This window comes from Pimephales promelas, chromosome 8 (genome assembly GCF_988280905.1).
Source record: "Pimephales promelas chromosome 8, fPimPro1.hap1.1, whole genome shotgun sequence".
In the NCBI taxonomy this organism is placed as follows: Eukaryota; Metazoa; Chordata; class Actinopteri; order Cypriniformes; family Leuciscidae; genus Pimephales; species Pimephales promelas.
In genome coordinates, this window is record NC_142776.1 from 35,598,535 (window position 1) to 35,625,534 (window position 27,000).

A 27,000-nucleotide genomic window follows, 5' to 3' on the forward strand; every position below is an offset into this window, starting at 1 on the left:
TTTAAACGACCAGTTACAGTAGGCCAATCTAAAACACACTTTCCTTTATAGCTATAAACTGCATTCTAAGATCTTAAACGTTATATGTCGACTACCCTAATACAGGAACTATTAATATTTCATAGAAAGCCTAAGAAAATATCATCAAATAAAATTCAAACTGATAAAGTCAGCTCTGTGTTCACTTCAAGAGCTCGTGCATCAATCGTGGATTTAAGCAGAACCGCAAGGAATTTCTGAAGGCTCACTAAAAGAAAGCTAATGTTCTCTCTCCTGCAGCAAGCAACCCCCCAACGAAATCCTGCCTGCTCTTCCCATTTCGGACGGGGGTGGGATCTACATTTCAAACGTGCTCTGTAGATTTAATACCTGGCCAATGTCCTGACTGTTCACTCTATCCCAGAATAATCGCCTGGAGAGGTAACTACTGACCTTAAGGAACGGCTTGACTGTTTTAATCGGCTTCTTGGACCACTTCAGCCTCATTTTGTCATATTTCTGGATACCGTTGCATACTTCTACCATAGAGTTTGTCCCTGTGAGATTACCTGAGGTGAGTGAAGCACGCGTCTGATGTGTACAGGTGAGAGGCTTCAGTAGAGTCCACGATGGCCAACCCTGGAGAATTCAGAGGAAAATATCTTTGTTTCTTGTGTTTTAGTAGTTTTGTTGAGTTGTAAATTAAGCAAAACTACGGAAACTGTTTGTTTAATGACATAGAGACTGACCTTCTAAAAAATATTTATTATTAGCAGTTGCGAAATGGTTAAATAAATCTATAATCAATATGCTTAGCCGAGAAATATTTTTTTTCGTGCTATTTTTTAAACGGTGCTTTCAGGCTAAACATCTTATGCAATTTTCCCTGAGGAAAAATATTGTTAACCAGGCTTTATAAAAAATACTGCATTTTAAACACATCAACGTCCACGTAAAGTTCAATCGATGAACTAAATTAAAAGTTTAAGCTAAGTTAAAAGTTTATGTAAGTTTTGAGAATGATGATTGCTACTTGGAAATAAATAATTAACTTGGAAATAAAAATACACGTGATTTGAATATAAAATCTAAATGTTATGTAAAACATTTTCAAGATAATTATATTGTTATGGTCGCATTTCGTGCTCCTTAGCATTTGTTTAAAATAGCATATTAACATACTATTTCTACAGTATGTAGGCCTAGTGTGCACAGTAACTGTTCTGTATCCATTAAATATGATAGTTTGCAATATAATACTATGCGAACTGTGGAATACTGACCTCCCACAATGCAATGTTCTCAAATTGGCCTATGATTTCCAAGTCGCTGCTAGAGAATATTTCTCTCAAAGCTGTTAACTGTAAATGTTATACCATTGTTTGTAATCTAGACAAAGTTGAATATAAATTGCAACATTTATTTAATGATTGATTAATTGATTGATGACCTGAATCGTTAAATTAAACATGCAACATATCTGACAAGAATGGGGTTGACTAATGTTTGAAACTTTTATTCTTGTATATTTTATTCTGTTAAACATATTAAAGCAAATGTGACCGTAAATAGTAGCCTATACTGTGCAGCAAGCACTCTGAACACAACCAAGAGCTGAACAAACCTAAATATAGATCAGACTGTGTCTCAAAATCTAGTGTGCCGGCTACCTAAACAGCATTTCCACAATGCTGTCTAGATAGGCAGCTCCCTTGTTTTAGGACACCAGTATATGCTTTAGGTGCGCAGTGGTTGGCTGGAGGCGAAATCGCTATTAGTAGCAAAGCGTCACATCTGCTTTCAATCCTGCTTTAACAAGAAGCTGCTGTTTAACTGTGAAGCTGTCAGTCAATCTGCTGCCACAGAAACCATGCTTGTCATTTTCCTCCATATGCCCTCTTCCTCTAATGTTCCTGTCTTCTCTGTCACTGGGTTTTTCTTTGGTCTGTCTGAGAGAAACGTTTACACTGTGAGGCTTTAACCCATGGAGATCCCTTTGGGCTAGACCTGGGATCTGGGAAGCTTGATATACTCAGCACACTGAAAGAAATGTGCTGTCACTCTTCTTTTTTTACTGCCTGTCACCTTTTTCACTCCTCTACCATGTTGGGAGGCACTGTCAATCTCTCAAGACTTTTTTTTTTTTTTTTTTTGAAATGCCTAGAGATTGCTGAAACGAAATGATAGGGTCATATTTCACACCAGAATCAAAACTTATACTTTAGTTAAATAATATATAGCATATTTTTTGTGACCATTAAGTTTAAGACAACTTTTATGAAGTAAGAACATTTCCCCCACCATGCAGTTTTGCACTGCCTTTAGAATGCTGAGAATTATTTATTAATTAATTATTTTTAATAATAATATTATATAAAGTAATATAAATAAAAATATAATTATAAATAAAATATGTTTTTATTAAATGAATGCACACCATTGTTAACACGCATTAATCAAATAAATAAAAAATATTATGTAATTTAAATTTAGATTTTTTTAAAAAATTTCTTTTGTTTAAAAGAATGTCCCCCTTTAACATATTTCCCACACTGACCTGTTTCTCTATCTCCTTTCCTTTGGTCCTGCATGACGCTCAGGTGTACGACAGCCGTTTTGAAATCTTCATAAAGTCCTCTACAGTGCCATACACTCCACTGTTGTTGTTCATGCTTCCTGCTTTTACTTTATTCTCTCCTTTCGCAATGTGACGACAGTGTAACTGTCAGAGCTCTGTTGTAAGAAGACTTCTCCATCTCCAATTCCAATAACTGTGTTATCAGCCTCATAGGAGTATTTGTAAATCTATATAGATGTTTGCTTTTAGAGATAGTCACCTGTACTCAGGTGCATGAATTCTCACGCCTCCCTCCACGTGGCAAGCAGTTACTGACACAAGTGAACATAGAATGAGCCGTAAAGTCCAAATAAAAATAAATGTGGGTGACACTTATTGCTGATTATGTTTTGGAGAGAAAGCATGGACACCAAACCATCTGGCTTTTCAGTTACAACCAACAAGCAAACAGGATTCATATTGAAAAGTGATTTTACACAACTTGGTTGTCACATGGATTTTGCATTATTTCCAGATGCAGGGCCTAACATTTTTAAATATGGGGGGTACAGTGTGTGTGTTCATTAAACCAGCAACCCTCTTTTACAAGGTCCTGCATGTTCTTCAAAGGCAGTGTAATAGAAAAATTTGCAAAGTCAAAAATTGAATTCAGCACATGCCTCTTTATATGTCTGCTATGTTGTGCACCATGACTTTTGGATGGCAGCCCATGTCATCTTTAACTGCACTACATTAAAAGAGTAGTTCACTTTAAAAAAAAAAAAAATTTTGCTGATAATTTATTCACCCCCATGTCATCCAAGATGTCCATGTCTTTCCTTCTTCAGTCGAAAATAAATTAAGGTTTTTGATGAAAACATTCCAGGATTTTCTGCATATAATGGACTTCAGTGGGAACCAAACGGTTCAAGGTCCAAATGAGAGTTTACGTGCTGCTTTAAATGACACCAGACGATGAATTGGGGTCTTATCTAGGACCCTTCGAGTCATGACTCGAAAAAAGATCATTTCATTTTGATGAACGAGTTCGAACTGGAGAGTCACACAGAAAAGAGCAAGGCGAACATTTGTGCTTATAAAACGTAATTTTTTTTATTTATTTCTTAAATGAGCAATCGTTTCACTAGATAAGACCCTTATTCATCGTCTGGAATCGTTTAAAGCCCTTTGAAGCTGCACTGAAACTCTTTTGGACCTTGAACCGTTTGGTTCCCAGTGAACTCCATTATATGGAGAAAATCCTGGAATGTTTTCATCAAAAACCTTAATTTATTTTCGACTGAAGAAAGAAAGACGTGGACATCTTGGATGACATGGGGGTGAGTAAATTATCAGCAAATTTTTTTTTTTTTTAAAGTGAACTACTCTTTTAATGTAGTGCAGTTAAAGATGACATGGGCTGCCATCCAAAAGTCATGGTGCTATAAACATTAAATAACCACTTTAATCTTCTGAATTTATTGGCTCTCAGCCAGCATGATGTGTGTGACCATACAGAGTTAAGGGTCTCCGCAGCTCGTACACACACACTCAAAGTATATAATGACCACATGTAGCACAGAAGGCTTCATTGTATTTTGCACAGAGGGCTGAGGTCTGACGTTCACCTGGATGCCACTGAAACCGACAGTTATGTGCTGAGTCTTAATCAAGGCTTGGAGAAACCACAAACCAGCACTGGTCATAGAGGTCACTCTATTTCATGCTGAGAGTAGTATATAGACATGCACGTGGCGTGCAATATCTTTTCCCGTCTTTGTCTTTCTGAGAAAAAAAAAAATAGAAGGATTGTAGGACTGTAGGATTTGATCTTCCAGATTGACCAAAAATGACCATAAGATGCATGTCTGATGTCAACGAGGCACATTTGAAGATGTAATATGTATAAGCAGTGCATATTTTTACAGCACCAACACTCTAAAAAATAATAAGTTATGACAACATTTGTTTTTACATTGCTTTAACTCATTAAAATAAGTTAAGGAATTTTAGATGAACAAGATTCAACTCGTTGTTTTTAAGTCAATTTGATGTAATTTAAGTTGAAATCACTTAAACATCTTAGTTGATTGTTCATAAAAAATTAAGGCAGCAGGAGTAGTTCACTTTTAAAAAAACGTTTGCTGATAATTTACTCACCCCCATGTCATCCAAGATATCCATGTCATTCTTTCTTCAGTCGAAAAGAAATTAAGGATTTTTCTCCATATAATGGACTTCAATGGGAACCAAATGGTTCAAGGTCCAAAAGACAGTTTCAGTGCAAACTGCAAACTGTTCAAAGGGCTTTAAATTATTCCTTTCTATAGACCCTTTTACAGTTGGTAAACATGGTGACGTTTTTCTGTGGGCGGAGCTTAGGTGGAGGCAGAAAGATCCATCTGGCAGCTTCACTAATGCTAGTTAGCAAGGATTGTTAGCTTGTTTTTTAACAATGACTGGAGAAAATCCGATATTATCTTAATGTGTAAGGTCACTCAGTGTTCAGGACCGCGATTGTTATTTCCAAAAGTTATTTTTAACGGACGGAACCAGATTGGCCGACCTGTAGTCGCCTACACGCTCACTCAATGCATGGATGATCTGACAGGATTAACGTACGTTACCTCGGTTGAGTGGCCTGACTTCTATACAGCTAATGTTACCTTATAGAGAAACCGATCGTAAATAGAAACTAAGGGCATATACTGTAAATCTTTAGATGCCTATATGGTCCTGTACAAGACTTGTGTGTACGATCCGCAGTTCTGCCGAGCCAGCGCCGAGACCACGACAATGTAAAGAGTGACATTACAGTGCGATTTTAATGATGTGAATATTTTCTAGAAATAAAAGTTCCAGATACAGCATATTCATTTTTCATCAATTCTTGCACCAAACAACACAACAAGATGACATTTAATAATAGTAACAATTAAATAAGCTCCTTATTATGTAGCCGAATCTGTGCTGTTTTGTATTGGCCGCCTCCATTTTTCACTTTGTTTTGCCTCCAGCTAGAGGCAAAAGGGGTCTATAAGCATGTCAGCTTCAACTCTGCAAATTGTACTGCTGCAAATTCTGTTTTTAGTTGAATAGATATGAATGCAGCACAGCAGTAATCTGTCTGGCTGTTTTATCTGCTGGGTTCAGAGAGTAAAATTCATGCCAAACCATGACCCACTCTAGTGATACCATGACCACTGATAGTGCTAACTCTTATCCGGCCCTTGGAGAGAAAGTCAAAGTGACTGACAGCACTCTGTTTACAGCGCCAGTGTCCCAGACGCAGTTATTTTCCAGCAATTACTTCACACAGCGTTTGAACTCTGAGCCTGTGGTGATGTGATTGGCCCAAAAGTCTATTAGCTCTTCCACGTTAACAGCCTGTTTAGAAGTGCTGCTGTGGACCATCTGTTTGGTGTCGCCGGTTTATTGCAAGCTCAGACTGGAATGTATGGCTGCCTTTAAAGCACAGATTTCCCTTGACCTGCAATTTTTCTTTCTTTCTCTTCTCCACCTACAGCCAGTGGGATTTTTATGGCGAGATTGGGCCTTTGTCGACGAAACATGACACGTGTGTTGGTGTATGTTGGTGTGCTAATAGCCATAATTGCTGCAACAGAAGCAAGACCTAAATCAGGTTGGTTGAACCATCGTAATAACACTAATAAATCAATCTTGACAGTAACAGCAGTAGACACTACCTCAGAGTCTGTTTATTACACTAAGCATTTAGTGGTGGCGCAATTGTGTTGGTGTTGGCAAATCAGATGGCCATTGTAGAGCATGTTTTGTTTTTTTTATCAGCTAGATCTGTGGTTCTGAAATAATTCAGGATCCAGATTTTACAAGCAAAGATAAACCAAAATGTATACATTTACATGAACTGCATCGGCTCAATATGCAAAATTATGAACATGAGGTTTGGCTGAAAAGTAAAATGGACTGTATAAAATTGTCTTTATCTTTTGAGTGTTTGGTTTCTAAATGCCTCTTAAATTTTGATGGTTTTATGCTCTTAGCAGCCATTAATTCACCACACATTAATTCATGGTTACCAAGGAGCAGGTCAACCATCTTCCTAATTTGACTACTAAATGACAGATTAATTTGGACCTGAAAAGTCAAAGTGTTTTCTACTCCCTTTTAAAATTTATTACAAAAAAAAGTCATTAAAACCATTTTGGGGTTCCCTAACGAATCTTTCAGTGATCAGTTCTCATAAGAACTATTTTTTCCCCTAAGTGTCAAGAAAATTTTAGTAATCTATAGAATCCTTTTCCACTGTAAAGAACCTTTTGTACGCTGGGAAGGTTCTATGGATGATAAAGGTTCGATTCCAAAAAAGAACCTTGTACTTGTGTAACCCCTCCACCCGGGTCCTACTCGACCTCGAACCCAAGTCTCTGGCATGAGAGTCGGGCGCTCTAACAAGGAGGCGACTGCAGCCTCTAGTGCCTATTGAGATCAGAGGAGTGAGGTTTACTTGCACAGCAACTACTAGCTGGCCTCCGTTACACTCACGCCCCTAAACCACACTCCCATCCGGGTCACGGCACCAATATAACCCCTCCACCCGGGTCCCCCTCGAACCCGGTCTCCGGCATGAGAGTCAGGCGCTCTAACAAGGAGGCGACTGCAGCCTCTAGTGCCTATTGTGATCAGAGGAGTGAGGTTTACTTGCACAGCAACTACTAGCTGGCCTGCGTTACACTCACGCCCCTAAACCACACTCTCATCCGGGTCACGGCACCAATATAACCCCTCCACCCGGGTCCTCCTCGACCCGCTCAGGCGCTCTAACACGGAGGCTAAAGACTGCATCCCCTAGCGTCTGTCGCTAGAGCACTTATTGAGATCAGGGGAGTAAGGTTTACTTGCACAGCAACTACTAACTGGCCTCCGTTACACTTCCATTCTCATACTCACTTTAAACCGTGTCAATATTGCCATTATGTGCTTTTTAATTCTATTTCCCCACATTTTACAGCTGAACCAAAGTGCAAATCTGGTCCGGTTGACCTTGTGTTCATCATCGACGGATCTCGCAGCGTTCGCCCCCATGAGTTTGAGACTATGCGCAAGTTCATGATTGACATCATCCATGAGATGGACATTGGCCTGGAAGCTACAAGAGTTGGTGTGGTCCAATACTCCAGCCAGGTCCAGAACGTCTTCTCCCTCAAAGCCTTCAGCAAGCCAGCGCAGATGGTCAAAGCCATCAATGAGATCATTCCATTGGCACAGGGCACAATGACCGGCCTGGCCATCCGCTACGCCATGAATGTAGCCTTCTCTGCCGAGGAAGGCGCCCGCCCCAACGTTCCCCACGTAGCTGTTATCGTGACGGACGGTCGCCCTCAGGACCGCGTGGCTGAAGTGGCAGCTGCTGCGAGAGAGTCTGGGATTGAGATCTACGCCATCGGTGTCGCCAGGGCCGATATGACGTCACTGCGAGCAATGGCATCGCCACCGTTTGAGGATCACGTGTTCCTCGTGGAGAGCTTTGACCTTATTCACCAGTTTGGGCTTCAGTTCCAAGACAAGCTTTGTGGTAAAGTGTTTCTCCTTGTGATGTAGGCTCAAAAACCACATTGAATGAATCCAGACATTTGTGTTGAACTTTTCAACTTTTCGGATTCTTTTCTACCTCTATTCTTTTCCTCAGCAATAACAACAGATATACAGTATTGTTTGAAAGTTTCGGGTTGGTAAAAATTTGAAAGTTAAAATTGCATTATTTTTACAATTAAACATGCAATTTATTTATGTGACTTATTTGAAAATCTTTTGGGTAACAATTTAGATTAGTGTCCAATTCTCAATATTAACTAGTTGCTTATAAGAATGCATATTACAAGGATATTGGTTGTTTTTTTTAGCACTCATAAAGCACATATTAATGCCTTATTCTGCTTGACTTTATTCTACAACAACTATTAATAAACAGTAATTAGGAGTTTTATTAAAGCAAAATTCATAGTTATCAGTTAATAAATAGAGAGAATTGTACCCTAATCTAAAGTGTTACCACCTTTTTAATTATAAATTATTTTACTGTCACTTTTGATATGATGCATCCATGCTGAATTAAAGTATACATTTCTTTAAAAAGGATTACTGACCCCAAACTTTTAAATAGTACTGTATACATTTAAGATACATCGTGAAATAAAATATATTTAAATTATTTAATCCAATTTATAACAAACTTAAACTTTTTTTATTCTTTATTGTTATTTTTTTTCAACAAAAATTTACTAAAGATCATGGATTTTGAGGAAATTTTTGTCAAAAGAAAAAAAATTAAAACATTGGTCATGAACATTGGTTCGCGTTGTCCTTTTGATCTTTAAATCAGTCCCACCTTTAATTTTTTTCTCATTGAATATCCGATTTCAACAAGGATTCAAATGCTTAAATCTTATGCACATGAATGCAGTTGCTTTTATGCCCTGTGATTGTGAACGCTATGATTTAGTTTTCTCTTATGTGCATTGAATGTGCAGGGATGGACTTGTGTCTGGAGTCAGATCATGGCTGTGAGCACATCTGTGAGAGTTCGCCTGGTTCCTACCACTGTCTGTGTCTGCCTGGATACACACTCAATGAGGACGGCAAGACCTGCACGCGTGTGTACCCTTACAAATTACACATCACAGAAGTATGATATATTTATCATTCCAGTGGTGCTCAACAGGTGTGTGTTTGCTTCTTGCAGCCATTGATTTATGTGCTGAAGGCAAGCACGATTGTCAGCAGATTTGCATCGCTTCCCCTGGGTCATTCACATGCGACTGTAACACGGGATACACACTCAACGACGACAAGAGAACTTGCACAAGTTAGTGATGCACGTGCTTGATATTTTTTGTGTTTATGAGCTGGACTAAAATCCAGAAAGCATGGTGTCTTTAAAGGATTAGTTCACTTTTGAAAAAACTTTTGCTGATAATTTACTCACCCCCATGTCATCCAAGATGTCCATGTCTTTCTTTCCTCGGTCGAAAAGAAATTAAGGTTTTTGATGAAAACATTCCAGGATTTTTCTCCTTATAATGGACTTCAATGGGAACCAGGTCCAACCGAGGTCCAAACGACAGTTATAACAGTTACAGATGCAGCTTCAAATGTCTTTAAACGACACCAGACGATGAATAAGGGTCTTATCATGCGAAACGATCGCTTATTTCAAAGCTTATTCCAAAAATGTAACTTTTCTAAGGACAAATGCTAGCCTTGTAATATATTGTGAGGCGCGTTTGCAACGTCACGTAATACGTAATTACGTTCAAAAGGTCACGGGCGACGTAGCCGGAAGTACAGAATCAAAATCGTCCGATTTTGACATCGACATCGTTGTTTTACCTTTTAATTCCTTTTTTGTAAACGGCGTTTGAGTTAGTTTTCACGTTCAACCTATGCGTTCAACTTGTAAACACTCTGACTCTGTACTTTCGGCTACGTCGCCCGTGACCTTTTGAACGTAATTACGTATTACGTGACGTTGCAAACGCGCCTCACAGAATAGAGCAAGGCTAGCATTTTTCCTTAGAAAAGTTACATTTTTGGAATAAGCTTTGAAATAACCGATCGTTTCGCATGATAAGACCCTTATTCATCGTCTGGTGTCGTTTAAAGACATTTGAGCTGCATCTGTAACTGTTATAACTGTCGTTTGGACCTCGGTTGGACCTGGTTCCCATGGAAGTCCATTATAAGGAGAAAAATCCTGGAATGTTTTCATCAAAAACCTTAATTTCTTTTCGACTGAGGAAAGAAAGACATGGACATCTTGGATGACATGGGGGTGAGTAAATTATCAGCAAAAGTTTTTTCAAAAGTGAACTAATCCTTTAACACCTGATTACTCAGACTTCTCTCACTGTTCTCTGCCCGTTCCAGTGATCGACTACTGCTCGTTTGGGAATGATAGCTGTGAGCACCAGTGTGTGAGTGTCCTCAACGGTTTTAATTGTCGCTGTCAGGAAGGATACTCACTCAACGATGACCTGAAAACCTGCACAAGTTAGTGAGAGCAACCAGGACACAAATAGTTCCTCTCTGAACATACAACATTTTTGATAAATTAGTATGCTGTGTAGCATGCATTATGTGACTCATTAGTATTCTGCATTGCATATTAATACAGAGCAGGTGATTAAAGAGAAACTGACATTGTTGGATGTTTGCATAGTAGCTCTGTGCTCAAATGCACACTTAGACCCCATTTACACCTGGTATTAAAATGCGATCTGTATCCAGATAAGTTATCTTATCTGATAACTTAAAAACGAATGTTAATGCAAGGTGTAAATGCGTTGTGATCGGATCGTGATCGGATCTGCCTGACCACATCTGGAGGTAGTCTGGCTCGCATTGTGTCCGGATCTTTACTAGGTGTAAACGCAATCTGGTTGTTGAAACCACATATGTATATTTTACTCCTCCCAAAAATGCTAAAAAATAAACGAGTGAGAGCGTGTTATATAGGCTATATGTCATGTTATAGCCTAGTCAGATGCGACACGCATCACCGCAGATGAGCAGCTGAGCGTCTATTCAACGTGCAAACATCGCAAATAAAATTGAAAGTAAGTCACAGACGCAGTTAACACATCTTCAAGTAAAGAAACGAAATTATCTTACCAGGCCTGTTGCCACTCTCTCTTATTGATGTCTCTGATTTGGAAATTAGCTGATGATCAATAAAATGCCGCTCAGATCTGTTGCTTTTGGTGGCGTGCAATCCAATAAATCTGCATATAACGCAGGAGGTGAAGATCGGATTTATATCCGTTTTGCAAAAACACATTTATGTGGGCAGGTGTAAATGGAATCAGTACTTATTATCCGGATAACTTATCTGGATACAGATCGCATTTTAATACCAGGTGTCTTAGAGATGAATCTCGCATGTGTTTTCTCATCACCAAAGTTTCATGCTTTTGTATGCTTGTTCCAGTGATCGACTACTGCTCATTTGGGAATGATAGCTGTGAGCACGAGTGTGTGAGCGTGCTTCAGAGCTTTTATTGCCAATGCCGTGAAGGATACACACTCAATGAGGATGAAACAACGTGCACAAGTCAGTGAGGGCACACATAATTCACATATGAACTTTTTATATACCCATAACACTAGGCTACAAGCCTATAATCACATGCTAGACATAGACATTATCCTTACTAACATTTTTTCACATGGAACAGTCTCTAAAGCAAAAGAGAACGTTTGCAATGTCATCACAGCTTCCGCATGGCTGCGTTATGCTGCTATAAAGCACACGCTTTATACTTATCTATCCATCTCCTGCTATTACCAGCTGGTGAACAAAAACAAAGTATTTTAGTGTTTTAGCTTCTAGTTCTACACAGATTTTATAGGAAACAGTAAAAACTGCCAAACAATTCATTGCTGAGTATAAGCAGCATGGAGAAGCTAATTGATTAGCCTATTAGCTACAGTCAAGTTACTTTTTGTTAGCTGTGCTACAAGCTACTATCAAAAAGTAGCAAACTAAATTAAGGCTATTCTTGCCAAAATAAAAGTAGTTATCTAGACTGGAACAAAATTTGTAAACAAATTGTAGGCAAAAGTAGCTTGTTACTGGGAAAGCTTAACTGTTTTAAATGCTAAGCTATCTCTGAAGCTAGTTATTCTCATCGTTTTTGCAGCTTAACTATTCTGAAACACAGCGTGTATGTACTTTGATGTGGTTTATTTGCTCTTCCTGCTTTGCCAAAAGCTTTCTAACTCTTCTCTGCCCGTTCCAGTGATCGATTACTGCTCATTTGGGAATGATAGCTGCGAGCACGAGTGTGTGAGTGTCCTCAACGGCTTTCACTGCCATTGTAACGATGGATACTCACTCAACGATGACATGAAGACCTGTACAAGTTAGTGAAGGCCATCATCAGTTTTTAAATTCATGGAATCAACGGAATTCCTTCAAAATCTGTTTTCCTTCTATTTTTCTTAATTGTCTACTATTAGTATTGGGGCAACCCATTGCTAAATTGAACACCAACAGATGTGGTTTAATGGTCTAATATGCTTCCTCTCACTGCAGTCTGTTCTTTCTCAAAGAACTTACAGCTTCTGTGAGGGATTTTAGATGTTTAGCAGGTAAATTTAGCTCTCCAAAACACTGTCCTTCTGTTTCACCCCCCAAAAAACAGTATATAAAAGTCTCCAATGTGAGCATGTGATGACCAAATCAAGATCATTGGTAGACACTTAAGAAACTATTTGAAGGAATCTTAACTTAGAGCATTTAAACACTGCAAATCGCAAGTTATATATGAGATTAATTCGAATATAATTGAATTCTAATCCATCTAATCCATATTTAGTGATCGATTACTGCTCATTTGGGAATGATAGCTGCGAGCATGAGTGTGTGAGTGTCCTCAAAGGCTTTCACTGCCGCTGTAATGATGGATACTCACTCAACGATGACAAGAAGACCTGCACAAGTTAGTGAAGGCTCACAGTACATTTATACATTCACTCGTTTTAATTTCCTCTCCGTTTTTTAGCATTAATATTTGGGCCATCCATGAAGTGTTTCCAATGTTTAAGCAAGGGTTTCCAAATTTAACTCCAACAGACTTGGTCACAAAAAGAGCTGTTATAGTCTAATCATGATTTATTTAAGGAACTGCGCAAATTTCGTTTAATTAAAAGAGAAATGTTTATCCTGTTTGGTAATTTCCCTAAATCTATCTAATCCATATTTAGTGATCGATTACTGCTCATTTGGGAATGATAGCTGCGAGCACGAGTGTGTGAGTGTCCTCAAAGGCTTTCACTGCATTTGTAACGATGGATACTCACTCAACGATGACAAGAAGACCTGCACAAGTTAGTGAAGGCCACATTATTCAAATCCACACACACACACACACACACACACAGCCCAGTATGACAGTACAAAACCAAAATACTTCATAATATGATTCCCGTAAGTCCATGCTTAACTCCAAATCCATAAAACAAGCACATCTCAGTAGGAAAAATAAATGTAATAACATTTTTTCAAGTTTCCTTTCTATGCTTCTTCCTCTTACAAAACATATTGCTCTTTGCCAACTACTTTGGCTGCTCGTCTTACTCCAGATTTTGAGCTTCTCTGCTTCTTTCTGCCCGTTCCAGTGATCGATTACTGCTCATTTGGGAATGATAGCTGCGAGCACGAGTGTGTGAGTGTCCTCAAAGGCTTTCACTGCATTTGTAACGATGGATACTCACTCAACGATGACAAGAAGACCTGCACAAGTTAGTGAGGGCAACATATCATACATGCATACTATTAATTAGAAATAAAATGAGATATTCACTACCATTCAAATATTTTTTTGAAAGATATTAGCACTTTTATTCAGTAAATATGTACTTAATTGATGAAATATGACAGTTTTTGTAAAAAAAAAATAAAAAAATCTCTATTTCCACAAATATATGAGGCTTTATCATCATAGGAATAAATTACATTTTAAAATATATTCAAACTGAAATTTTGTTTTAAATTGTAATATTATTTCTCAGTATTCCTGTTTTTTGAACAGAAGTTGCAATTGTAAAAAGTCAAGTCACAAAGTTATTATTTATTATTATTATTATTATTATTTTTATGAGGCAGCAATTGGCTTCCACAGGGTTTGCTGGTAAAAAATCAACCAGTACCAAAACAAGAATTTACAGCAAGGACAAAAAACAATCAATCAATCAATAAAACATTGCAAGGACAACAAAACAACCAGGGCTCGGATTAGGAGTAGGCCATAGTTAAATTAGGACATTTAAGTAGCTAGATGTGCATCTACAATGACACTGACATATTTTAAGATATATCAGTGCAAATTTGCTTTCAGTTAAAACAGTTGATACATCCATTTTAGTCTGGGACTAACTTAAGCCTAGTCTGTGAGACCGGCATTTGAGCTTTAAATGTTAAAAGTCTTTAACAACAACTTAAAACAGTAACTTATGGGTGCTTATCTGTGCATACAACTTGTGTATTGCTTGCAGTGTTCTCTGCTTTTGTAAAGTGTGTTTCTTGCCATCCTCTTCCTGTTCCAGTGATCGATTACTGCTCATTTGGGAATGATAGCTGCGAGCATGAGTGTGTGAGTGTCCTCAAAGGCTTTAACTGCCGTTGTAAGGACGGATACACTCTCAATGATGACAAGAAGACCTGCACAAGTTAGTGATAGTCCACACGATCACTGTTCCAGATCTATGCACACAAAACTAACTCAATGCTAATCATGCATGCTTGCTCTGCTTAACCTGGCAACAGGCTTCTTAAATCGTTTTTTTTTTTTTTTTTTTGCCATAATAATGGACAGCTACCTCATGATCTTGCATGTTTTGTTTTTTTGGTCACAACAGGGGTTGCTATTCATAAAATATTTCGTTCTAATAATGATTTTTAAATTTTACCTTTTCCGAATCATTAAAATATAATATTTAATACCTTTTTGAAGCAATTGACTTTTGATGGTAGTTCGTTTTGCATGACAGATTTTAAGGAGATACCCCATTTAAGTATAAATCTTATTCTTAAGGGGGGAAATGCTTGCATTATGATCAGACCCCTCAAGTCATTTCCAATTTAGTGTATATTTTGCTCACTAAAACACTATTTCCTTTGTTTTTATCTCTTAGTGATCGATTACTGTTCATTTGGGAATCACAGTTGTGATCATCACTGTGTTGGTGTGCTCAATGGTTTCTACTGTCGCTGCAATGAGGGATACACTCTTCAGGAGAACGGAAAGACCTGCCTGTGTACGTATCAAGCACCGCACCGATCCTGTTATTTTGACTGCATTAAAGTGGATTATAGGGGTCCCATTATCCCTTTTTCATGTTCTTTTTTTCTTTAGTTGACTTTGCTACCTGTCAATCGTATTGACGATAGTGGTCCTGACTGAAATGCGTTACTGACTGACTGGGAAGAGTGGTGCTGCAACAATGTAAAATATGCGAAAACTAATGTGTAATTTGAACATTCAAGTATGAAAAAGAGCATAAATCTCCCCTTAAAGAAGTTTTGGAAATTAATATAGTTTCTCTTTTCCCAGTGTAATGCACATAAACAGCTGTTAGTAGGTTTTTCTCAAAACAGTTGCGAAACATAATAGTTCTAGTAGGTCTTAGGACATATTAATGTCTATATTTTATTGGTTACAACAACAGCATGCTAAAGCAAAACATTTACTTTTCTAACTATCATTCAAGCTTTTTTTGCTTTCATGACATGTGAGATAAGATTTATTGACCTTCCGAGTTGATTATCTGATTTATCCACCTCATAAATAAAATCTGTTCCCAAATTGGGCTCAAATTGCTCAACACTGTATGGTTAGCTTTAAAAGTGTTCAAAATCAGCTGGCAAGGAAGTGAAGCGCCCCCTCTTTAAGCCTGATGGCCTTCCCAGACCTTGGCCTTGAACAGCTGGAAAGGCCAAAAAATATCAAGTGTGTCGTTTATCACTTTTTAAGTTTACCTAAAAGCTCTGGACATTTGCTTTAAAGAGTCCGGTCATCTTTTCACCAGATTTCCTCTCTGTCTGCTAACAATGTTGTATTTTTATTGTTTTCCATTTTGAAAAATTGTCAAAAACATTTCTTAAAATGATGCATGTATGCATTTATGAGTTAAATATGCATTCACTCTTCAATGTCACATGATCCTTCAGAAATCATTCTAATATGCTGATTTTTCTGCTCAAGAAACATTCCTTATTATTATCAATGTTGAAAACAGTTGTGCTGCTTAATATTAATGTATTTGTTGATCAATTTAATGCATCCTTGCTGAAGAAAAGTATTCATTCTTACTGACCCTCAATGATTTCGATGTGGTTTAAGACGCGCTCTTCATTGTTATGTCTTCTGCAGCGGATAACTTATGCAACACAGTCGAACATGGTTGCGAACACCAGTGTGTGAGCACTCCCGGATCATACCACTGCATATGTCCCGAGGGCCATGAGCTTCAGGACGACGGCAAGACCTGCGGATGTAAGGCGCGCTTTCATTCGGACGACCTTTATTACAGATGAGGTTGTCCTAAACATTAGTTTAAAAGGGAAAATGCCTAAAGCTGAATTCCTAAAGCCTATTTGCGATGTATAGCTTGGTGTCTGCAAGAACTGCATGCTTTGTTGTTAAAGGTGAAGTATGTAATTTTTTCAGTGTTGAAACACTTTCTTTTATCTCAGTTTAATTTTCAGAGATCACTTTAATTAAGTAAGCTTAGTATTACTATTGCTCATACTTTTATGAAAACCAACGTATTTGTTTCTAAACCGAGGCTAAATATTAAACTTTGCACATTTCGCCAATGAGTTTTGCACAGAGAAGTATGGAAGCTTGTTTCCGCTACACAATGAAAAATAAAAAAGGTAATTGCAATTTTTTTTATCTCAGTTCTGACTATATTTCTCAGAATTGCGTGTTATGAAGTCAGAATTGTGTGATATAAAGTCAGAATTGTGTGATATAAAGTCGCAATTGCGTGTTATGAAGTCAGAATTGTGTGATATAAAGTCAGAATTGCATGATATCAAGTCGCAATTGTGTTATAAAGTCAGAATTGCGAGATATAAAGTCACAATTGCTTGATATAAAGTTGCAATTGTGTGTTATAAAGTCAGAATTGTGAGATATAGTCAGAATTGCGTGATTTAAAGTCGCAAATGCGTGATATAAAGTTGCAATTGTGTGTTATAAAGTCAGAATTGTGAGATATAAACTATTCGAGGGGAAGTTAGTCTTTTTTTCCCTTAGAATTGGCCCGATAACTCACAATTGTGATTTTATATCTCACAATTCTGAGAAACGATGTCAGAATTTTGACAAAAAAACTCGCAATTATGTGTTATAGTCAGAATTGCAAGATGTAAACTCGCAATTGTGAGCAACTCACAAAAAAGTCCGAATTGTGAGATAGACACTCACGCAATTCTGACTATATCTCGCAATTCTGATTGTAACTTTATATCACGCAATTTTGACTTTGTATCTTGCAATTCTGGCTTTATAACACCCAATTGCAACTTTATATCATGCAATTCTGACTTTATATCTCGTAATTCTGACTTTATAACGCAATTCTGACTTTATATCTTGCAATTGCGGCTTTATTTCTCTCAATTCTGACTTCATATCTTGCAATTGTGAGATAAAAAGTCGCATTTATTTTTTATTCATTTTATTCAGTGGCGGAAACAAGCTTCCATTGAGAAGCACCTGGTAGAATATGAAAAATTATTTTTGCAGTTCTATTTTACACAATAAAGACACTTTAAGGCACCTTTATAAATCAAAAAAAGTTCCACTTTCTCTGCTTAGCATTAAAAATATGTGTCACAGTTCAGAAATACATGTTTTGTCTCTTCTGCCCTCTTCAAGCCTGTCGATCCTCCAACATCGACCTAGTCCTCCTCATCGATGGTTCCAAGAGTGTGCGGCCACAGAATTTCGAGCTTGTCAAGCAGTTTGTCAACCAGGTGGTGGATCAGCTGGACGTCTCCCCGAAAGGAACACGCGTGGGTCTCGTCCAGTACTCAAGCCGAGTGCGGACAGAGTTCACGCTCGGCATGTATCAGACAAAAGAAGAGATCAAAAAGGCTGTGATGAATGTGGAATACATGGAGAAGGGAACCATGACAGGCTTGGCTCTCAAACACATGGTGGAGAACAGCTTCACCGAGGCTGAAGGAGCCCGTCCCGCTGGGAAGAACATCCCACGGGTCGGCCTGGTCTTTACGGATGGCCGTTCACAGGATGACATTCAAGAGTGGGCCAAGAAGGCCAAGGAAGCAGGTATTATTAATTAAGGACAAAAGTGTTCAGTCACAGAAATGATAAAAACACTTTAGAATATTTTTTGTACACTAATTGTAGTTAAATAATTTATCTTTTATATTAAATATTTATTTGTTTTCTTTATCAAAATCGAAAAAAAAACACATTCTAGTCTAGTCAAGCTAACATTTTGTTTTGTTGTTGTAAATTTTATAATCATTTATATACTTATAAATGTTTTATATTTTTATTTATTTTTATATTTTTATTTATTTCTAGAACAGATTATAACAAATTAGATAAATATTTAATATATATATATATATATTTTTTTTGATCAAACTTGAAAAAAAGTCACATTTCGTCTAGTTTTTTAGGTTTAGGTTTTTTTGTAAATATTAAATTCATTTATATATTTTGAAATATTTTAGATTATGTACATCTAGGACAAATTGAAAGATAGATTATTTTTTAATTTGATCAGATATGTCTCTAATTGTCAAAAACAATTGTGAATATTTTAATGTATAAAGATGTACATTTTGACAAAAATGTACAGTCAAAAAGGCTTAAGCTTAAAGCATAAGCATCTTCTCACTTACTATTTTATTGAAAAATAACAAATTAGATACTTTCGTTTGCTTAATTTATACCTTTTTTAATCATTCCATGAAAGGTCTGTCCGTTGGAACATTGGATGTGTGTGTTTGTGTGTTTCAGGCATCACCATGTATGCTGTTGGTGTGGGTAAAGCAGTGGAGGATGAGCTGAGAGAGATTGCCTCTGAGCCCGTGGAAAAACACTTCTTCTACAGCGCCGACTTCACTGCCATCAGCCAGATCGCTGAGAACCTCAAACTCAATGTCTGCGCAGGTGCGTGTGAAACACACACATAGATCTGTATTAGATGCTGTTCTTTAGCACCATCTAGAGCCTGATATACAGTACACACATGCATACATTCTTTACCTAAGAAGGTGCCAGTGAGTATCCTATACATACTGTATATTCATTATAAAAAGCATTTCCGTCATGCACATGCAAATTTGAGGGAAATTCACAATCAAGATTGATTATTTCATTCTCACTTCTCTTATTTTTCAGCTGAGAGTCAAGGAGAGATCGAGGTGAAGAACCCCTGCGCCTGTGAAAGTCTTGTGGAGTTCCAACAGGTTACGATGTCCACCCTAGACCAGCTCACCCAGAAACATATCCTTTATATATTTATTACAAATATGCTTTCTTTTCAGCACATGCAACTCCACTGTTTTGCTCATTAGTGCTGTTTGTTTATTAAGACCAGCATCATTACTACTATTTTGAAAAATCCCCAACCATAAGAATGATTTCTGAAGGTAATGACGCTGAAAATTCAGCTTTGATCATCACAGGAGTAAATCACATTTTCAAATATACAGTATTAAAATAGAAAACGGTCATTTTAAATGTACTGTAATAATATTCCAATTTTTGCAGACACCAAACTTTTGAACGCTAGTGTATAACTAGTGGATTTACGCATTATTACAACCAGCTAAAGTGTTTAAAGGGACACTTCACCCATGTACATTAAGCTTTGTATCTTTAGAAACCCAGTCATATTTTTGAGTGGTCATGGTTTATTCCCTTATTTTCCGCTGAGATGGGAGGAATAAAGATTTAAGTGTTCCACTTTCTGCTTTTTATGACGTAAAAATCGTCATTTTGCGTCATAAAAAGCAGGAAGTCCCACTTCTTTGTATAAGGGTTGAGACTACAAACACTAGCTCATCATTTATCCAGGGTGTGGGACCCACTCACGGCCTGTTACAGATCAATGGGTGGGACTTCACTTGCAGATACTGAATCGATATCCGCCATCTTGTTTGGAAGCTAAGCTAACAAGCGCTGTGGAGATAGGAAGTAACGACAATGACGGAAGAAACTAAACATGATATGAAAGAGGATTTTGAAAATCCGATGTCCGTGGCTATCACATGGTGCGTTCTATTATTCATCCGTCTCGGAGATCCGAATCGGACGACAGACGTTGCCTAGCAACCAGTGGTGGAGGAAGTACTGAATCTCAGTACTTAAGTAAAAGTACAAATACCCAGATAAATATTTACTTTAGTAAAAGTAGAAGTAACACAATGACAACCATACTTAAGTAAAAAGTAAAAAGTACTTTATTTTAAATGTACTTTAAGTATTAAAAGTAAAAGTACTTGCATAACAATTTATTATCTTAATGTCTATTTTCTAATGATTAATAAAACATTTAATTCTAACTCATTCAACCTAATAGCCTACTCCTATAATGATGTTCAATAATGATGGAAAAAAATGTCACCATTTCTGAAACAAGCTTGCAATTAGGAAATATACACATCATGCTATCCTTACTATATGTTAATGTTTGGCAGTAAACGAGATTAATTTATGGTGTAATTCTGAACCTCTTGGCTTGCCATAATCCTAACCAAACCAAACATATATTACACACGGTGTGTTTCCTATGCACGTAAAAACAAATTTTCGCGTATGAGTTGCACGATAAACACACTGCGAGCGAGACACATTTAGTGTGATCGGGTTGATACTGTATCTATGGCAACCAAACGTCACTGGTGAGACAAGACGGTCAGATTACGTTTTGGCAGGGGAAAAACTGATCAGAAAATGTAACGAAAATGTAACAGAAGTTGTAGAAATGTAGTGGAGTAGAAAGTATAATAATTGCTGCAAAATGTAACGAAGTAAAAGTAAAAAGTAGGCACTATTTATTGTACTTAAGTAAAGTAAAGATACGTGAAAAATGTACTTAAGTAAAGTAACGAAGTATTTGTACTTCGTTACATTCCACCACTGCTAGCAACACGCCCTATTTACTCGGATTTCTCCTCTCGGACGTCGGACAACCGCGAGGACACCGAGCAAGAATTCCGTTTCGGAATTCAAGATGGCTGCACCCTGTGACTTGTAAGAATGAATTGTTTTCATTGTTTTTGAAGCGCTTTGGTATTTTAAATGACGATTATAATCACTCGTATTACTGCGTCCCCTGTAGGTATGGGAATCGGTTGTTGTGAGTGCAATTACTGACGTTGCTAGCGTTGCTAACAGAAGATTAACATGAAAAACATTAATAAAGTGAACATTTTCAAGTTCAAATGGCTGTGTTTTAATAAGGTGTAGTCATAATAATTTTTTTTACATGTAAGTACCAGGTACTCGGCCAGTGCTACCATTATAACAGGTTTCCGCATGGCGTCCATTTTTTTGTCCGACTCGGACGCGCAAAACAAATAGAACGCTTGAAGTGTGGACGTGACGTCAAATCCGAGGTCCGAGTCGGTTCGTTGGCTATAAAAGAACGCACCAATAGATCGAGTCCGTCTGCTGCAGCGAATATGAACGATGGCAATTTCTCCTGGAGGAAAACTCTGAATCAGACGAGCACACGGACGTTTGTGTTATGATGTGAACTATCCTAGTGTCGCACCGCATATGTTCTGACACCATATAGAAAGAAATACAAACTAGGAGTAATTCACTAATGAGTTTACCAACTAACTAGAAATTTTGTGTGAAATGAATTTTAAACTCTGGTGGCAGCTAACGTTCTGCCTCTGATGTTTGTGCTGTTCTGGATTAGTGGGAGTGGCTCGCGGAGCAATGTGGTGCATTGTGGGAGTTGTTGTCTTGCATACAAATGCAAAAGCAAAACATTTACTTTTCTAACTATCATTCAAGCTTGTTTTGCTTTCACTACATGAGATAAGATTTATTGACCTTCCGAGTTGATTATCAGATCAGCCTTGTAGACGGAAGAGTGATCTCTCTGATGTTTTCTCTGAATTGGTGCATTGTGGGAGTTGTGGTCTTAAATACAAATGCGCCCTAAAGTTAGTCTTTTCTCAGTCAAGAGGGCACCAAATTCAAAATTTCTTTTACATTTCGACCCACTTTCAATAAAGATTAATGTTGAAATGGGTGAAATGCTCCTTTAACAGCGGAGAGAGTCTAGATTGTGTCTGATCTGTTCCAGACTGCTTTGGCTCCTGACTTAAACCTCTGTGACCACACGCTTCAATGGCTCTTTGTTTCAGATCTCTCACTCAGCATCATTTATCCAAGCTCAAAAGAGCCCTTGTCCGTGTCTGAGGCCAGAAACAGATGTTTCTCCACTACTAGATGCAGATGCACGTCTCCGCTGGATCCATTTAACTGGAATTTGCTGAGATTACTAAGGAAGGATGATGCTTCACGGCTCTCATCACAGCTAGATATTGCTGATAGATGTCCTTCACAGTTTGATGAAGTAGTGGTTTGCATGCTTGCTTTGATACTTTGAGCTTTGTTGCTCTCAAGTGATACAGTTCCCAATCTAATTCCCACATCTTCTCATCGTCTGTCTTTTCTCTCTACTGCATCTATAAATTAAAGTGGCAGTGAGGCCACTGAACACCGCATTTTTTCTATTTATTTTTCCCATAGTTTTTAAAAAAAATGTCTTTGTTAAAGCGTTATAGGACATGAACCATCAGTTATGATCAGTTCTGATGGTTCAGATCAGTTATCAGACCATCAGATCAGTTATGAGGTGAATCATAACATCACAAACTTTCATTTGAAGCAAGAAAGTATTTTAAAATCGGACAAAAAATAGTGACTACCTGGGAGTTGGTGGAGCTAAAGAGCTCATAGGCGCGTTTTTCTTCTTGTGACGCTGAGATTGGTGGTGTTTTCTGTACAGCATCATGGGTAATGCAGTTTTTCACGACAAATGTATCTGTTAAGCAGGATTATTTAGAAAATAATGCAGACTGATGGCTTCAACAGAAGCAAATGTGCATAATCAGAGTGTGCACATGGGCTGATTAAGAGCTACAGGCAAAACAAGTGAAAAATGTCAATTTAGGTTTAGGTTTTCACAAAAATTAGTTCATTAAAGCCTTGTCTAGTGATCCCAATCCTCCAAATAGCAATTAAGCATCTAAAAGTATCTATATTTGTATGTTTTCGGAGAGGTGTACCTTCCTAAATCATTAATAACTGCAGTTTTTCTCTACTTTCTTCTCGCAACATTCCAACTTTGTGAACCAATGATCCAAGCTAGTTTTCAGTCCATTGAGTGCAAGGATAAATTAATACCAAATACATTTCCAAATAAAGTCAAATAAAAGGTATAACAGCTTATCTTGCCTCATGCGCTATTTTTCCTCCTCAGTTTCCCACAAATAAACAAGGAGGAAGCACCTTTGGCGTTAGAAATTATTACAAATGCGCGTGAGCCCCGTAAGGTCCGCCATGCTGGTTTGTTTACATCTAGGTAGTTTGGCGTGAATGACCCGGAATGCTACAAAGTCGTGGTTTGAAGTCGTGACTTACGTGCTCAAAAACCTGCCTGGAACGCAGCATTACACGCAAATGAACTGCGTATCAAATGCACATGGAAACTGCGTATAATTATGCACGTAAAAACTCATTTTCGCATATAAATTGCACGACAATACCAAATGTGTGTTATAGAGATGCATTTACGTGAGAACAGACTGGGTGATGAGACCACAATGGTGGTGCATTGTGGTATCATTGAAGCATCCACCCTCTGAAAACACGAAAAGTCATTTTCGAGCTTTTATTTAAATTTTTCGTCAATATGCATCCCTGTTTTGTAATGGATATGAACGATAGTGAGAGTACTCAGTAGGTGGCTAATGCTTTAAATGCACCGCGTTCGGCGAATCTTGTCGGAGCAATTGACATTAATGGCTCACCTTAATGGCTACTTCAGTGATAATGTGCCACCACCTAACAAGATGATTGTGGACATTAATGTGGCAAATCATGAACAATGGTTGGGCATGGACACAATATCTGTATTAAAATGAATTTAACTGACTGTGCTTCTAAGGAACCCCTAAAAAATAACCCAGGATGTGCAAACAAGTGATTTGAAACCACCTAGAACACATTAGACTTGTATCAGCAAGTTTTTGCACTGGCAAACATCTCTCACATCGTCTTAAGAAAATGTAAAAAAAAAAGAGTAATGCCTTTAACAGCCAGAAATGCTGAAAGGTAAGATGCTTGATGATTGTATGATCATTTATTTCCTTAACTGTATGTCACTGTCAGCTATGACCAAGCGATTGGAAGTGCTGGAGAACCAGTTGCTCACAAGAAAATGAAAGAGCACGTCACACAACCGTATGGAGGAGGAAGAGGCCCGCTGGGGGTCAAGGGCCCTACAATCAAAAGATCTACAGGTGTAGATGTCCGAGGCATGAGGCCAAATCATTCTGCTGCCGTGTTTGGACATGGCTAATGTTGTTCCCTATTTATACATGATCTGTATTGTATGGTTTATACAGAGGTTCGTATTTATGGCAAATTTGATATTCGCATTTATACACTAAAAAGGGAAATGAAGTGTTTGGTACCACTCTGAGATAGTCATTATTATCATGTTTGAATCTGATTTTTATCGGCACCAAATTTGTGGGGATCTATAAAACCTTCCGTTTATGCACATGTATATTACCAAAAAAAAAACAAATAGTTACAAATGACACTGTTAGAGACACAATGAGCCAAATGAGGCACTCACTCCATATTACCAAAGCTGTTTCTCATCAATGTTGTGTCTGAATATTTGAAATAGAGGAACATGTCTGATATTTGTTAATTGTTTAACTGGACTGCAAACTGATGTTTTGACTCAAGAATGACCTGAATGGTTTATTAACACTAAAATGAGATTTATGTAAACAGGGTAGTGTGTACAAGTGCCCCTTAAGATTGCAGTTTTTTTTAATTATTGAAATGTAATTTACTCATACAGAATCCAGTTAAGATACCTCAGAGTACTCTGGCCTCAGGTTTTTATGTTGCAAAAAGGCCCCATTATAAGGCTCTTATATGTGAATTCTTGTATGTTTTTGGATATTTCCTAATAACACTCTTTTTTTAAAACAATCAAACTGTGTCTGTATTCTTTCACATTGGGAGAATAAAAAAGGTGTAAAGATGTCTTAAAAAAGAACAAGTTTCATAACTTAATTGATCAGCCCGAGGCGTTGTATACTGACGATTTTGACATTGCGTCTACATCCAATGCACATGGCACCCTTTAGCGTCAATATGAGACGCAGATATATATGGGCCAGAAGGCGCCTCCTAGTGGTCTAACTCTAACACTACCCTAAACCAACAAAGCTCTGTTTGTGTTATATTGACGCTAAAGGGTGCCATGTGCGTTGGATTTAGACGAAATTTCAAGTGTCACTATATGACGCCCAGGATGAATTGCTGTATGTTAAATATAATACCTTGGCTATATCGGGATATCAAAAGATGTCAAATGTAGAAGCAACTAAATCAAACCAATTTCACATATATATTGAAACTTTACAAACACAGGACCACTATTTTTATTTATTTCTATCTACCGTATTCGACTGAATATGTTAAATCTAATCAATAAAATCTAATAATCATTAAATTATTAATTAAATTTAACAAATTAGAATTGAGTAATAATAAACCAAATTAATTACTTAAAAGTTAACCATTTAAAATAAGTAGAATTCAGTGATTCAGGTCAAATGTTTGTGAAATAATGATTATGTTAAAACATAACCAACACCATCAGACCACCTTTTCTATTTGTTCATCTGGTTGTTATAATTCACGTATAACAGCCAAACAATATCTCAAGTTAGCGATTTAAGGGTCAAGAGCCCAACTAAAATACAAACTCATCTTAATGGTGACTAAAAAATGACGGTTTTCTCCTTCAGTGATTCTGCTTGTTAAGATCAGATGTCTTCAATGATGGCAATAAAAAAATTAGTTCTTAATTCATCTTAGAAAAATGTGTCAATTTTATTCTTTTTAAATGGTTAACTTTTAAGTAATTCATTTGGTTACTAATTTGTTAAATTTAATTAATAATATTGATTGTAATCTGTTGCCTCAATTTTATTGATTAGATTTAACATATTCAGTCGTATTCATTTTTACAGTGTAAACTTGTGTTATAAAATAAATGTCACTTGTTTTGACATGTTATGTAGCATTAAAGTGTTTTAAGTGTGGATTTATTGTCACAATGTTTGACACTGAGTATTAAATACGATAAAGGATATTATTACTTGGATATGACATGCATACTCAATTTTTTTCAGACTTGCTGATTGATCAACATTTACATCAAAGCCTTTGCATTAACATCTCAAAACAGGATCTCTCTTGATGCCAACAGACCTTTAAACATCTAAAACAATCTCTCTTATTATGTTCCATGATCTTTTCTGCATCTCCCCATAGACGTGCTAATCACTCCCAGGAATACAAGCTTCAGAACAACAAGTGTTCCTGACTGCGTTGACCTTCTGCTTGCGGGTCTCAAGGGCGTCGCTCGGGCTCAGACTAGACTCAGTGGAGGTGGTGAAATGTCAAAGATTCCTGCTAGTCTCGGTGGAAGCGTTAATTACCCCAAACACACTGCAGATCAGATGCTGAAAGGGCAAATGTCTTGTTATCCCAATAATGCTCCCTTCTGTGAATGATCGGCTGTTTTAGGATCACAAACACTTGCTGAGGGAAAGGGCGCAGGTTTCCAGAAAGGCTTGAGTTAATTGCGTGTTTGTT

At 37.4% G+C, this 27,000-nt stretch overlaps 2 protein-coding genes across 4 annotated transcripts in view; one reads left to right on the forward strand and one right to left on the reverse strand.

The window, feature by feature from the left end:
- The window catches only part of rbpjl (recombination signal binding protein for immunoglobulin kappa J region-like), a 16,102-nt gene extending 13,375 nt beyond the window's left edge, over positions 1-2,727 (reverse strand). Inside the window, exons 1-2 of the mRNA XM_039693155.2 lie at positions 2,537-2,727; positions 549-618 (exon numbers count right to left, since the gene is read on the reverse strand). Of these exons, the coding sequence (XP_039549089.1) occupies positions 549-618; positions 2,537-2,570 (104 nt within the window). The 5' untranslated portion in view covers positions 2,571-2,727. The remainder of the gene's footprint in view (positions 1-548; positions 619-2,536) is intronic.
- matn4 (matrilin 4) lies at positions 286-25,315 on the forward strand. 3 transcript variants are annotated; one of them, XM_039693146.2, is made up of 18 exons: positions 286-553; positions 6,063-6,179; positions 7,530-8,093; positions 9,049-9,171; positions 9,261-9,383; positions 10,445-10,567; positions 11,505-11,627; positions 12,316-12,438; positions 12,895-13,017; positions 13,283-13,405; positions 13,697-13,819; positions 14,624-14,746; positions 15,212-15,334; positions 16,450-16,572; positions 17,965-18,378; positions 19,081-19,233; positions 19,465-19,569; positions 24,478-25,315. In XM_039693146.2, the coding sequence occupies exons 2-18, from the start codon at positions 6,077-6,079 to the stop codon at positions 24,534-24,536; spliced, it is 2,751 nt and encodes a 916-aa protein (XP_039549080.2). In that variant the 5' UTR covers positions 286-553; positions 6,063-6,076; the 3' UTR covers positions 24,537-25,315. The 3 variants fall into 3 exon arrangements, with proteins under 3 accessions (XP_039549080.2, XP_088990599.1, XP_088990600.1); XM_089134473.1 differs by lacking the exon at positions 24,478-25,315 and having other exon boundaries at positions 290-553; positions 19,465-19,647; XM_089134474.1 differs by lacking the exons at positions 286-553; positions 24,478-25,315 and having other exon boundaries at positions 5,691-6,179; positions 19,465-19,647.
- Positions 25,316-27,000: the final 1,685 nt, after the last annotated feature.